The sequence below is a fragment of the Empidonax traillii genome, unplaced genomic scaffold (genome assembly GCF_003031625.1).
Source record: "Empidonax traillii isolate 1590-97213 ecotype Southwest subspecies unplaced genomic scaffold, ASM303162v1 scaffold12:size2584012, whole genome shotgun sequence".
Classification (NCBI taxonomy): domain Eukaryota; kingdom Metazoa; phylum Chordata; class Aves; order Passeriformes; family Tyrannidae; genus Empidonax; species Empidonax traillii.
Genome location: NW_020955205.1, coordinates 875,459 through 887,543, shown reverse-complemented (window position 1 = coordinate 887,543; position 12,085 = coordinate 875,459). Strand labels below are relative to the sequence as shown.

The 12,085-nt window shown below is 59.0% G+C and overlaps 2 protein-coding genes across 2 annotated transcripts in view; both read left to right on the top strand.

The window, feature by feature from the left end:
• The first annotated feature begins 4,537 nt into the window (after positions 1-4,537).
• Positions 4,538-8,661, top strand: ISLR2 (immunoglobulin superfamily containing leucine rich repeat 2). Its single transcript, XM_027888675.1, has 2 exons — positions 4,538-4,819; positions 5,325-8,661. Exon 2 carries the CDS (start codon positions 5,331-5,333, stop codon positions 7,425-7,427), a length of 2,097 nt encoding a protein of 698 aa, XP_027744476.1. The 5' UTR covers positions 4,538-4,819; positions 5,325-5,330; the 3' UTR covers positions 7,428-8,661.
• Positions 8,662-11,808: 3,147 nt separating this feature from the next.
• ISLR (immunoglobulin superfamily containing leucine rich repeat) overlaps positions 11,809-12,085 on the top strand; it is a 4,315-nt gene continuing 4,038 nt past the window's right edge. The window contains exon 1 of the mRNA XM_027888627.1: positions 11,809-12,054. Within this exon, the coding sequence (XP_027744428.1) occupies positions 11,921-12,054 (134 nt within the window). The 5' untranslated portion in view covers positions 11,809-11,920. The remainder of the gene's footprint in view (positions 12,055-12,085) is intronic.

The following is a 12,085-nucleotide window of genomic DNA, read 5'->3' as shown; positions in this document are numbered from 1 at the left end:
CCTGGGCCAGCTCTAGGGGGAAGAAATAGCCTAATCAAATTAACGTATTTATCAAATAAATGACACAACACAAGCCAGTGTAATTTATTGGGGTGTCTTTTTTCCTCCTTTTTTCCAGCCAGGCAGGAGGGGAGACGCTTGGGGTTCTCTTCACCCTGCCTCGCTCCCCGCCCCTCAGGACCTCTCCCAAGGCTGGATGTGGCCCTGGTGACAGTCGGAGGTGGCCACATTGGGTGTCCGCGAGCAGGGCTGTGTGTGACACGGCAGTGAGGGGCACATGCCACCAGGTGTCCTCTTTGTACAGCCGCACACGGGCTGGAGCACCGGGGCTGGCGCCGTCCTCGGGGCGCTCACACTCACTGGTGCTCACACTCGCGGGTAAACTCACTCGTGCACACTCACACGTGCTCTCACACCCACCTGTGCTCACTCACACCCACACGTCTCACACCACCCGCACCCCCCGGGCCCACCAGGGGTCCCTCCTGTGCCTGGGGGGGTACCGTGGCCGTCACTGAGGTGCCTGGGCTGCTGTGCTGGGCACAGAGGGAGAGGCGTGAGAAGTGCTCTGGGGGGCTTGAGCTGGGTGAAGGGGACAGGGAAGGGTGAAGGTGGGTAGGGAAGGGTGAAGGTGGGCAGGGAAAGGTGAAGATGGACAGGGAAAGGGTAAAAGTGGGTAGGGAAAGGATGAAGGTGGACAGGGAAGGTTAAGGTCTCCCCTCCAAGAGGGTGCAAGAGGAGCTGCCAGGCTTGGAAAACGGGGGATACAGGGAGGAAAAGTGCCTTCCATCTCCTGGGAGCCCCTTGGGAACAAACCACGTCCTGGACACAGCGATGAGTTCTTCCTGTTACAGCAGTGATCCCAAAGGAGCCGGCACGTTGACAACACACAAGGCTTGTCACCAAATTCACTGTGAGGATCCTCTGGTGGCTACTGGAGGGTTTTGCGGGGGATCAGCCTCGCGAGGGGCGCGGGCAGAGGGCAGAGCCCATCTTTCTGCTGTCACCGGCCTCATCAAAGCCTTGTAAAACAATGACGGAGCCAATGGGCTGTGGGAGCGGGATTAGCTGTTTCTCTTGCCTTGAGCTGCCGTTCATCCAGCCAGAAAAGGGTCTCTCACTGTGAGGGGAGCAGAGCAGCATCCAACAGCCCTCAAACCCTGGAGAGAATGGTTTTGAGGGCTCCCCCAAAAAGCCCCACCAGCTTCCACCTCCAACAGGAAGGTTTGACACTGGTGCAGACATCCCTTCCACCCGCAGCCACCCTGTGAAAATCCCCCTTCCAGGAAGACTCAGTGTCTCTCTGGCTTTTCTTAGCACAATAAATAACTTTACTGAATCAAGTGAACCTCCTGAAATGATATATATTATGCTGCTTGCTTGATTGGCTGTTATTAATAATGCATTGCTCAATCTAAACCATTCATAAAACGACTCCCCGCCAGCCTCAAGCAAAGTGCTCTGGGACTTAGAAGGGGGAGAAAAAAAAAAAAAGGCAAGAAGGAGAAGCATAAATCCTTTCTGGTTATGAAAACGGATTTCTTCCCCCAACAATCATGCAAAACTAATTAGAGCCAGAGGGCTGGTTCCTCTGCGTTGATTGTGCCCTGCGGGATCGCTCAGGTCTGCTGGCCAGGGTGGGGGAAGTCTAGTGCAGAGGAGGATTGGCCTCTGTGAGCCTGGGAAAGGTTGCCTGGATTACATTCCTAATAAAAACATAACTCTGCTATCACCTGAACAGGTTTGCATACCATGGAACATCAAGAGAGAGGACGGGGTGGTCGGGACTCTTAAATATTTGGAGAAGTGCTTGAGGCCAAGCTGAGGAAAGACTTTTCTAGATGGAAGAAGAAGCCGCATTGTCTCTGGCCAGGTAGGTCCTGCAATCAGGATGCTCCCAGGGTGGTGGCTCATGTGCTCACCTGATCCTGGCGGAGTTGGAGAAGCCAGGAGAGCCCAACCTGGTGGCTTGGCCTTCTCCTGAAGTAGGCAATGTCCCTGACCAGTGGGAGTTGTGTCTCTGGAGCTGTGATGGTCAACACCAGCCTCTACTTGCCACATGTTTAGGAGCACAGTGAAACTTGGGGTGCCTGGGGCTGAGGCAAGTGAGGTGTGAGAAGCAGGCTCCAGAACCTGCTCTGCCTTCCATCCATCCATCCATCCATCCATCCATCCATCCATGATTGCAGAGCCACCAGAGCACTGCTGTTACTCACTGTTCTCAGCCCATGGGAAACTGAGGCACAGATGGTGACATGAACCCCTTGTGTCAGCTGAGGGGTCGGTGAGTGGGGATCTGGATGGATGGTGTATCCCATGCCGTGCTGCTTCATGCTCCAACACCCTCCCAAGTGTCTAGGTGAGAGCCTGGCCCTCAGGAGCATGAGGAGGGATGAGTATCCCTCTTGCCACACGCGCCTCATCCCTGACCCATTTCTAGCACAACATGAAATGTTCCTGAAATGCTGCCACTGTATCTAGGACACTTGGGTTCCTTCCTCTTGCATGATGGATGAAGGCATCTTCGGAGGAGCTCAGCGGAGCGCCGTGGATGGCAGGCAAACCAGAAAACGAGTGTCCTCTCCCCCGCTGGTTACATCCTTGTGGCATCTTAACCCCCTTCCATGCTCCTCAAAGCAAGTTTTCCATCCCTGGGTCTCCCACCTGAGCTCCGCAGCCATGGGGCAACACCAGCATGGGCCGATCCGTGGTTCTGCATCCCCACAGCAGCGCGGGGAGCCTGGGATGTGGAATAACCTGGGTAAGGAGCAGGGTGGGTCTGTTTGGAGATGCTGAGCCCCCAAGTGCCGCCCCACTGACCGCAGGACTCCCTGCCATGGGGCTCGGGAGAGGATGACAGCCCAGGGGTGTTCGGAGAGTGGGCAAAATGAGGGGAAAGTGCCTATAAACCACAACTCCAAATGCCTGATGCTGTAATTCCCTGAGTGCGGGTGCTTGGGAGTGTCACGGTGAGGGTGAGGACATGCTTGGGTGACTAGCCAGCCACAGGGGTGGGATGGGGATGAGTCATGGTTCAGCTCCGAAGATGCTGAGAGCACCGTGGCCGTTCAAACTCTGCTCCAGCAGGAAGGGAGACACGGAAGCACTGCCCTGTGGATGTATCTGCTGGATTTGAAGCAGTCCCTCTCTTCTGCGCGGCCTCTCAGTGGACCACTGTACCAAGGTGGACTTGTCCATCTGCTCAGGTCCCCTTGGACCGTTCCCAGGGCTCTACTTGCGGAGTGTTATTTGGATTGGGCCAAATCCGTGCCGGGCAGCAGGTGTCAGGTTGGGGGGGCTTTGGGCACGACTCCTGGGAGGATGGGAGCCGTCATCGAGGATCAAATCTGACATTTTGCTGTCAAGCATCTTGTGCTCTGTCCCTCCAGACATCACCCCCTCTCCGCTCCCTCCTCCCTCTCCTCGTCCTTGGAAGAACACGCCCATCCCGTGGCCTCGGGGCGGGGATGCGGAGCCGAGCTCCCGCCGAGGGAGGGATGACCGGGCTTTTACTGTGCCTGCGAGCAAGCAGGGAGGCGGCGGGGCCCCCACAAAGATCCCTGGGGCTCTCCAGGCCTGAAGCTCCCCGGGATGTGCCAAAACCCCGTGGGGAATGGGGAAGGGGTAGCCACAGCTCTAGGCGGGGCCGCTGGCTGTCGCGACAGAGCGGGTCGGGGACACTGGGAGGAGTGGACTGACCCATCCGAATCCATGACGAGTCCGCCTCGGTACCCCCCGGGCAGGGCTCCCGGAGGGGAGAGGATGGAGGGATGCAGGGGGGAAGGGAGGGATGGCGGGAGACAGGAATCGATCGCGCTCCCAAAATCAATGGTTTCTCGATGAGAGGGGCAGGATCGGGGGATGGAGGGGGAGAACAGCCCCACACGTCGAGGAGAAACTACGAGGGGAATACGGGGCTCCCTGCCCCTTTCCAATGGGCTGAAACCTTCGGGAGGAAGCTGCGAGAGAACGGTCCCGTCTTGGGGACCCCCGGCAGCCTCCGTGTATTTCCCTCGCCTCCCATCTCCTACCCCCTCCGTGTTTAAAAGCGCTTTGCATTCGATGAGCGCCGAGCGACGGGACCGGTTGGCACACGCCGCTCATCGCCCGTGGAAATACCGCATGGATCGGGCGGGTGGGGATGGCAGCACCGCCCGGGGAACGGGGGCGGGAGGGTCCAACCTCCGCATCCCCGTCCACAAGCGCTCCCCAAAGGGCTGCGACCCCGCGATGTGCCGGCAGGACGGGGGTAGCCGTGTCCCGCATCCGCCCCGACGGCATTTCGGTGCCTCCGGGGGGGCACCGGCGAAGTCAAAACGGCGGACGGGAAGGGGGCTGGATAACGCCTGCTGCCAAGCGCGCGCAGTTGTACTCGTTGCTCTGCCGGGTGGGTGTTTATTTTGGTTATTTTATATTTTGGAGGGAGGAGGGTGGAGAGACAGTGCCGCGCCCGTCGCGGGAGCAGCCGGCCCCGTCCTCGCCGCAGGCTGGCGAGCGGCGGCGGTGGGTGGGTGGTGGGATGGGAAAGGGGTGGCGAGGAGGGAGGGGGCAGCCGAGCGGAGGGGGAGGCTGGCAGAAATGCTAATTCCTCCCTTTCGCTGTCGCCTCGGCAGCCCAGTGCCCGTGCGGCCCCGCTCCGGCTCACAGCTCAGCCCGGAGAGGTGCGGGGGGACGGGTGGGGTCCCCCCGCCCCTCGCCGTCGTGTCCGGGCTGGCGGAGGCTCCTCCGTGCCACAGGGACGGGGGTCGGGAGGAGGATGCGGAGGGCCGGTAACGGCGAGGAGAAGGGCTGCGTGTTGCTTAACGGCACTTAGGAGCGGGTAAGGTGCGGGGTCAGCCCCGGTGCGGTGCGGGAAGGGGGGGGAAAGGGGCGACAGAAGGAGTCAGGGAGAGTGGAAAACAGGGAAGGAGAGAACTAGGGAGAAACGGAGATGGGAGGGAGAAAAGTGGAGACAGGAAAGCTGAAAGAAAGGAAGAAAAAAGAAAAGGGAAAGAAATAATTGAAAAAGGAGAAATTAAAGCAGAGAAGAAAGAAAACGAGATTTAATTAATTTTTGAGGGGCTGGGGGAAAGAAAAGCTTAATCAAGACGAGAAAAAGCGAGTGAGAAGGATGGGAAGAGCTGAATGGGAAAGGGAGGAAAACCAGAGCCAAGGGGAAGAGGGGATGAGCACGAGCGAGGGGCGAGGGGGCGGCAGGCGGGGGGAGCCGGGTACAGACAATGGGGCGCGGCCCCGCCGCCTCCTCCCGCCGGGCGGGGACCGGGGCCGGGAGCGGGGCGGGGACATGGGCCGGCAGCCCTGAGACCCCCTGTATCCCTTGGCAGGGGGAGATGGCCCCGCTGCTGGCCCTGTGGCTAGTGGCCCTGCTCGGCTTGGCCCGGGCGTGCCCCGAGCCTTGCGCTTGCGTGGACAAGTACGCACACCAGTTTGCCGACTGCGCCTACAAGGATCTCCAAGTGGTGCCCACGGGTTTGCCTTCCAACGTGACCACCCTCAGCCTCTCGGCCAACAAGATCACCTCCCTGCAGCGGCGTTCCTTTGTGGAAGTGACCCAGGTCACCTCCCTCTGGTTGGCACACAACGAGATCCGCTCCATCGAGCCTGGTGCCTTCGCCATCCTGGTGCAGCTGAAAAACCTCGACATCAGTCACAACCAGATCGTGGACTTCCCCTGGCAGGACCTCTACAACCTCAGCGCTCTCCAGCTGCTCAAGATGAACAATAACCACATGGCTGTGGTACCTCAGGGGGCTTTCCACACCCTGAAGGACCTCCGGTCCCTCCGCATCAACAACAACAAGTTCACCACCCTTGCTGAGGGGATCTTTGACTCGCTCAGTTCCCTCTCCCACCTGCAGATCTACAACAACCCCTTTGAGTGCTCCTGCAAGCTCCAATGGTTGAAGAAGTGGATGGACAGCACGCTCATCTCCATCCCTGAGAAGGACTCCATCACTTGTGCCCTCCCAGAGCAGTTCCAAGGAGTGCCAGTGGGGAAGATCCCGGATGTGCAGTGTGCCTCACCCACGGTGCAGCTCACCTATTACCCCAACCTGGACACCACTGAGCTCTTTGATGGCTTCACCCTGACACTGCACTGCGCCGTGACGGGCACCCCACCGCCCGAAGTGAGCTGGAAGATCCGCACCTCTAGCCAAACGCTGGAGCTCAACGGGAACCCGAAGGAGAGCGCTGGGAAAGACCAGTCCAAACGGGATCCCGAGCGCTTCTTGGTCTTCAAGAATGGCACGTTGGTGATTCCCCATCTGAGCAAGAGGGAAGAAGGCACCTACACCTGCCTGGCCTCCAATGAAATGGGGAGCAACCAGACCTCTGTCAATGTGGCTGTGGCGGGCACCCAGAAATACCCACTGCAGCCCGGGAGGGACCCACTGGGGGGTAAAGCACAGCCAGGTGACAAGAAGCCTGGGGCCAAGGGAGCGAAGAATAGCGTGCTCACACCGGATGAGAGGAGCAAATCCCTTGGTCCCACCCGGCAGAGCCAACCATCCTTGGCAGCTGGGACGGAGTCCACGGGAGACGAGGAAATCCCTTTCCAGCTGCCAGCCTTTGAGAAGAAGTGTGGCTCCACACAAACCAGCAAGTACATCTCTAATCACGCCTTCAACCAGAGCGGTGACTTCAAGCAGCACACGTTCGACCTGGGGGTGATTGCTCTGGATGTGTCAGAGCGCGATGCCCGGGTGCAGCTCACACCCACCTACACGCAGCCCGAGAAGGTCCACCTCAGGATGCTCTACCTGTGTCAGGAGAGCAGCAAGGGCCACGCCTTGGTCCAGTGGTCCAAGATCGAAGAAGGGGTGAACTCGTACTGGTTCCAGGGCTTGAACCCCGGCACCAACTATTCCGTGTGCCTCACCTACCTCGGGGAGGACTGCCAGGTCCAAGTGGTCTTCACCACCAAAAAAGAGATCCCCTCGCTCATCATCATCGTGGTGGTGAGCATCTTCCTGCTGGTGCTGGCCACCTTACCCCTGATGGGGGCCACATGGTGCCACCTCCTCTCCAAATACCAAGGGAAGACCTACAAGCTCATCATGAAGGCCCAGAACCCGGACCAGATGGAGAAGCACATGGCTGCTGACTTTGACCCCCGTGTCTCCTACCTGGAGTCTGAGAAGAACTACAATCCCAGCGAGGTAGGGGAAGCAGAGGTGGAGGAAGAAGAGGAGGAGGAGGAGGATGAAGAAGGAGGCAGGTGGAGAAGGCGGAGAGAAGCCGAAGGGGCTCCCGAGCTGGAGCGAGAGGAGAGCGTGGCAGCCAGCTCCATGGCAGAGTCGCAATCCAAAGCCAACGGCGAGGAGTTCGAGGTGCGCTCCGAGTACAGCGACAAGCTGCCGCTGGGTGCCGAGGCTGTCACCATCTCGCAGGAAATCAACGGCAACTACCGGCAGCGGCCCCGCTGAGCCTCCCCACGCCCTCTCCACCCCCACCTCGACCCCACCTACCCCCCGGTTCCCAACCCCCGTTCCTCCCGGGGCATCGCCGCTGTTTTTCCTCCGAAGAAAGACCGGAGTATCCTCAGCGATTTACGCCTGACCCTCCTCCTCCACCTCAGACGGCAGGACCCCGGGGATGCTCAGCGCCGGCGGGACGCATCTCCTACGATTTCGTTTCCATTTTGGGTACCGGCAGTCCTTGCTCCCAGCTTGGCGACAACAACGATTCCCGGACCCCTGGCCGCCTCTACCCTCTGCTTTCCCCATATTTTCTTTTCTCTTAAAGGAAAAAAACGAAAGAAAGATAAAAAACGGGTAAAAGAAAAAAACCCGATTTCCCAAAACCTTTTTTCCTGGAATCGGTTCAGTCCCCCGGTGGGTCCCCTCCTCTCCTCGGTCCTGTCCCGCCGCTCCCTCGGTTCCCGGTGAGTCCCCTCTGCTCCCCGGTCCGGTCCTGCCGCTCCCCGGTCTGGCCCCGCCGAGCCCCCGAGCGAACCCCGCTGGAGCCCGGAGCCGTCCGCACCGCTCCTCGGCGTTATCCTCCCGGCGCCGCTTGCCGGTGGATCCCCGCCGCGCCTCGGTCCGGTCCCCCGCCGCTCCCTGGTGGGTGCCCATTGCGCTGCGGTGCACCCCTATTTTCCCCGGTGGACACCGGTGGGTGCCGAGATTCCCCGTTCTCTGCCGCTTCCCGGCGGTGCTCTCTGCTCGCCGGTGCGTCCCGGGGCTCCCCGGTTCCTGCCGCTCCTGGGAGGCGCTTTCTGTTCTCCGGTGGACACTGGGGGTCCCCGCGCCCTGCCACTCCCGGGGGTCCTCTCCGTCCCCCGACGGGCGCCGGTGCTCCCCGCGCTCTCCCCGTTCAGCACTCGGAGAGACCGGACAGCTCCGAGCCCCCCGCCCGCACCCCGAGTTGGCGGGGGCGTCCCGATCCCCCCTCCCCGGTCCCACCCCCGGTCCCGGCAGGGCCCCTCGATGTGTTTTGGGTAGAGTAGCCTTGTAGCCAAGTGTCTGTGCCGTAGACGCGCCCGCGCTGCTGGCGGGCGGTTGGGCTGGAGGGGGCCCGGTCCCGGGAGGCGACGGGTCGCCCCCGCCGCCGCCACCCCCAGCCCCGCTCCCCCCCGAGCCCCGGCGCCGGTGAGAGCCGCGGGCGCCCTTCTACGAGCTTCTGTCTGTGAAAGAGTCAATAAAAGGGATTGAAAGTGGAGACGGGTCTGTGCTCGATGGGGACGAGGGGGAGGTCTCGCCCGGTGCCCCCCGTGTTGCCCCTGGTACAGCCCAGTGCGGTCGAGGGGACACCAAGGAGGTGGCAGACGGTGCAGAGACACGTCGCCACAGCCACCGGCAAAGCACCCACACACATTATAAATATATGTATTTCTACCCATAAACCATGCAGACATGCAGTATACATCTTATATTTCTGTATACACATATTATATACGAATTCATGCACATACTATATATATAAGAACTCGCTCTGTATATACACACACACACTCCTTTTATACATCCACACACGATGTATAAGCACGAACAATTGTTGTAATCACTCTAGTATGCCTTTACACGGGCTACACACCTTGTATGTACACGGTGTCTGTACACAATATAAATACATAAATTCAGCGCATGTAGGGAAATATAATAAGCCAAATACATTATGTACCCTGTAGACATACTGTCTATAAATTCACCCTACAGAAAAATGCAAACACTGTTTTCCCCTGGCACACACATACCACACATACATGTGGAGTAAGAATATATACAACATATATACACAATGTATCTAATTTATATACGATCTGTGTATCTCCGCGTATGCAATAAGTGTGCTCAACATATGTACAAATACACGCTGAACACCCACACTGCCCACGTACACACAAGTTTTTTCCTCCCAGCGCTTGTCTCCCTGCACCTTGCTGGGCAGGGTTAGCTTCACTCCCGTCCCCAAGTGATCCCAGCCTGGAGGCTGGGGGTGCTACGAAGGTGCCTGGTGGATTTATGCCCCCCATCTCATCCGGCTGATGATTTCAGCCCCTAATGACACAGCCAAGATTTAAGGCTGCCTTTGATTGCTTTTCTTATCTGGAGCTACAAAGCCACATGCCCTCCCGTTGTCCCCGTTTGAGAGGCAGCGTCCCATCATGTGGGGACAGTCACCCACCCTCCTGCGCTCACGGGTGTCCCCTGAAGCCCCACTGATGCCCCCCTCACATTCCCCAAAATCAGCCTCCACAACCCAGCAGATCCCCACCGAGCAAACACTCCTTTCTCCACCCTCCAGAGGAAAATTCCTATTTTAAATTCCTATTTTAAACTCTGGCCTCTGCATCTCTCTCCTGAGACAGGGAGCGCGGGGGAGGCAGACAAAGCAGGTCAGCGAGCAAAGAGGCGGCGGGCAGGGGGTGGTCCCACCCAAATCCCCCAAATCCTGGGAATTCGAGGCTGCTCTGCAGTGGCCCAGGTGTTTGCTGCAGCTTTTAAAAGCCCGTGCCAAGCAGAGACTCCCCCTTGTAGACAAATCCCCTCCTGTGAATACACTTATAATTGAGTTTCACGCTTAGAAACATAGAAGGAATAGGAAAAGAACAATCATTTCTTCCTCCCTTTAATTAGAGAATAATAGATTTCCCCACCTAACGCACCTACAGGGAATCTTGATGCTGGATTACGCTGAGATTCGCTCCTTTTCAGGAGGGCTCTAATTAGCACCCGGTGCCCAAAGGCACAAAAAGTGGTCAAGGATGGAGCTCTGCATCCTCCCACCCCCTCCGAGCCCGGTGTCCAGGGAGGAGTTGGAAAGGGTTCCTCCTGGAAAGGGTTAAAGCATCCCGGCTGGATGGCTCAGCCCCTCCTAAGGCATTTAACCCTTCTGCACATACCACCACCAGCCCGGGACTGAGTGGGATGTGCCCACGCGTGATGGTGACAAGCTTACACCCACACAGCCCGGGCTGTCACACACACCTGAGCTGTGGGAAGGTGTCTGGCACCCTTCTCCCGGGACGGCCCCAAAAATAAAGAAGCTGTCACACTACGCCCTCCCTTCCCAAATTATCCCTTATCCCCGATCAAAAAAGGGGTTGTTCCTCAGTGGGGTTACAGATAGAGTTTTGGGCCCCCATGGGAGTGGTCAGAGCAGCATCTTTCACCTGCTCTGTGGGTTTACTTAGGGTTGGTCCCCTGCATAACCCCTGTCCTGTGTCCTCCACTGGTCCAGAGCCCCTGCACCCTTCCAGATGAGCTCTGAAGGTGTTCAGGATGGAGGGGTTGATGGGTCATTTGCCTCTGCCTTGCTCTGGAGTGATGGGCACTGCCAAGATCAAGCCCAGGGATTCAGGAAGCATCCCCCATGGTGGCCTTGTCCATGAGAGCATCACACTCGAGAGGGGCAGTGACAGATCCCCCCAAATGCCTTGCAAAACAGGTACTGAACGCACTGAAGAAAATCCCCATCTCTCCTGGCGTGCCAGCACAGCCCCTGGGCAGCAGCCATGCTGCGAGCCCGCCCGGTGAACTGCTCTAGATTCAAAACAATCCCCTCCTGCCTTGCACAGCACTATTTTTAACCCCGAGCCTGTTCTCAGCCCGGCCTCAGCCACGGCTGCGTCAGCACAAGTGTGAAGGCAGGGAGCTGTGGCTGCCATACACGGAGGTGAAGCTCTCCCAGGGGGATCCAGCTCCCCCTCGCTCCATCTTCGTCTTCCTCACAGGTTTTTACAAACAGGCTCTGTCTTGCTCCAGGATGGAGGTCCTTGCACCTCTAACCCCAGCCCCACAGCAGGAAGCTTTTTGAACTGGAAATGCCCCAGGGAGGGCAGAGAGCAGGGACCTGCTCGTCTTCCCAGCCCTGGATGCCCACCCCTGCCCGAGTGGTCCTGCCAGGCTGGAGGATGGAGTCCGCAAGATGAAATCCCCAGCACCCGCTTTTAAAGGTTTTTATCTGCAATTTATTGCAGGGTCGACGAGATGACTCTGGGTGACCTCCTGGGACCTCGATAGCTCTGGGTGACCTCCTGGGCCCTCAGCATCTCATGCCCCTTCCCCCTGCCCCCAATGCATCTCTGAGCACCCACCACCCTCCCTCCCACCCTGCTCTGACCCCACACAGTCCCTCAGCAGTGTCATCCTGTCACTCCCAAGCCCCCAAAGCCCTTCACCCCCCCTCAGAGACAACTCACCGGCCACCCCATGTCCTCCAGAAGCCACTCGCTCTCTGCCTGTCGCCCAGATGTCCTCTGCAAGGGGTGGGACAGGATAGACCCCGAGTTATAGGACTGGGGGCAGAGGTTTTATGAGGAAAGAGATTTGAGGGGCAGAGGTATGGGAGGGGGTGGGGGGGGGAAAGTTTGGAGGGCAGGAGACTGGGGGCAGAGGGGGCTGGGCTCTGACAGCAGCCCCCGGGGGAGGCGGGCGGGTGGAGGAAGGGCCCCCGCAGCCAGGAGTGGGTCGGTGCCATGGAAAACAAAAAGGGCCCGGGGGACGGGGAGGGGAGGAGAAGCCCGACGAGGGCCGAGGGAACCGGCGGTCCCATTTTCCCCAACTCCAGAGGAGCGAGGGTGACCGGGCTCCATCGCTGCGAAGCTGCCGGTGACGGGGCAGGGTGGGCCGGGGAGGGCAGC

Bases quoted from the DNA above. Each gene is read 5' to 3' on its own strand.
- ISLR2 (XM_027888675.1), top strand. From the start codon at position 5,331: ATGGCCCCGCTGCTGGCCCTGTGGCTAGTGGCCCTGCTCGGCTTGGCC.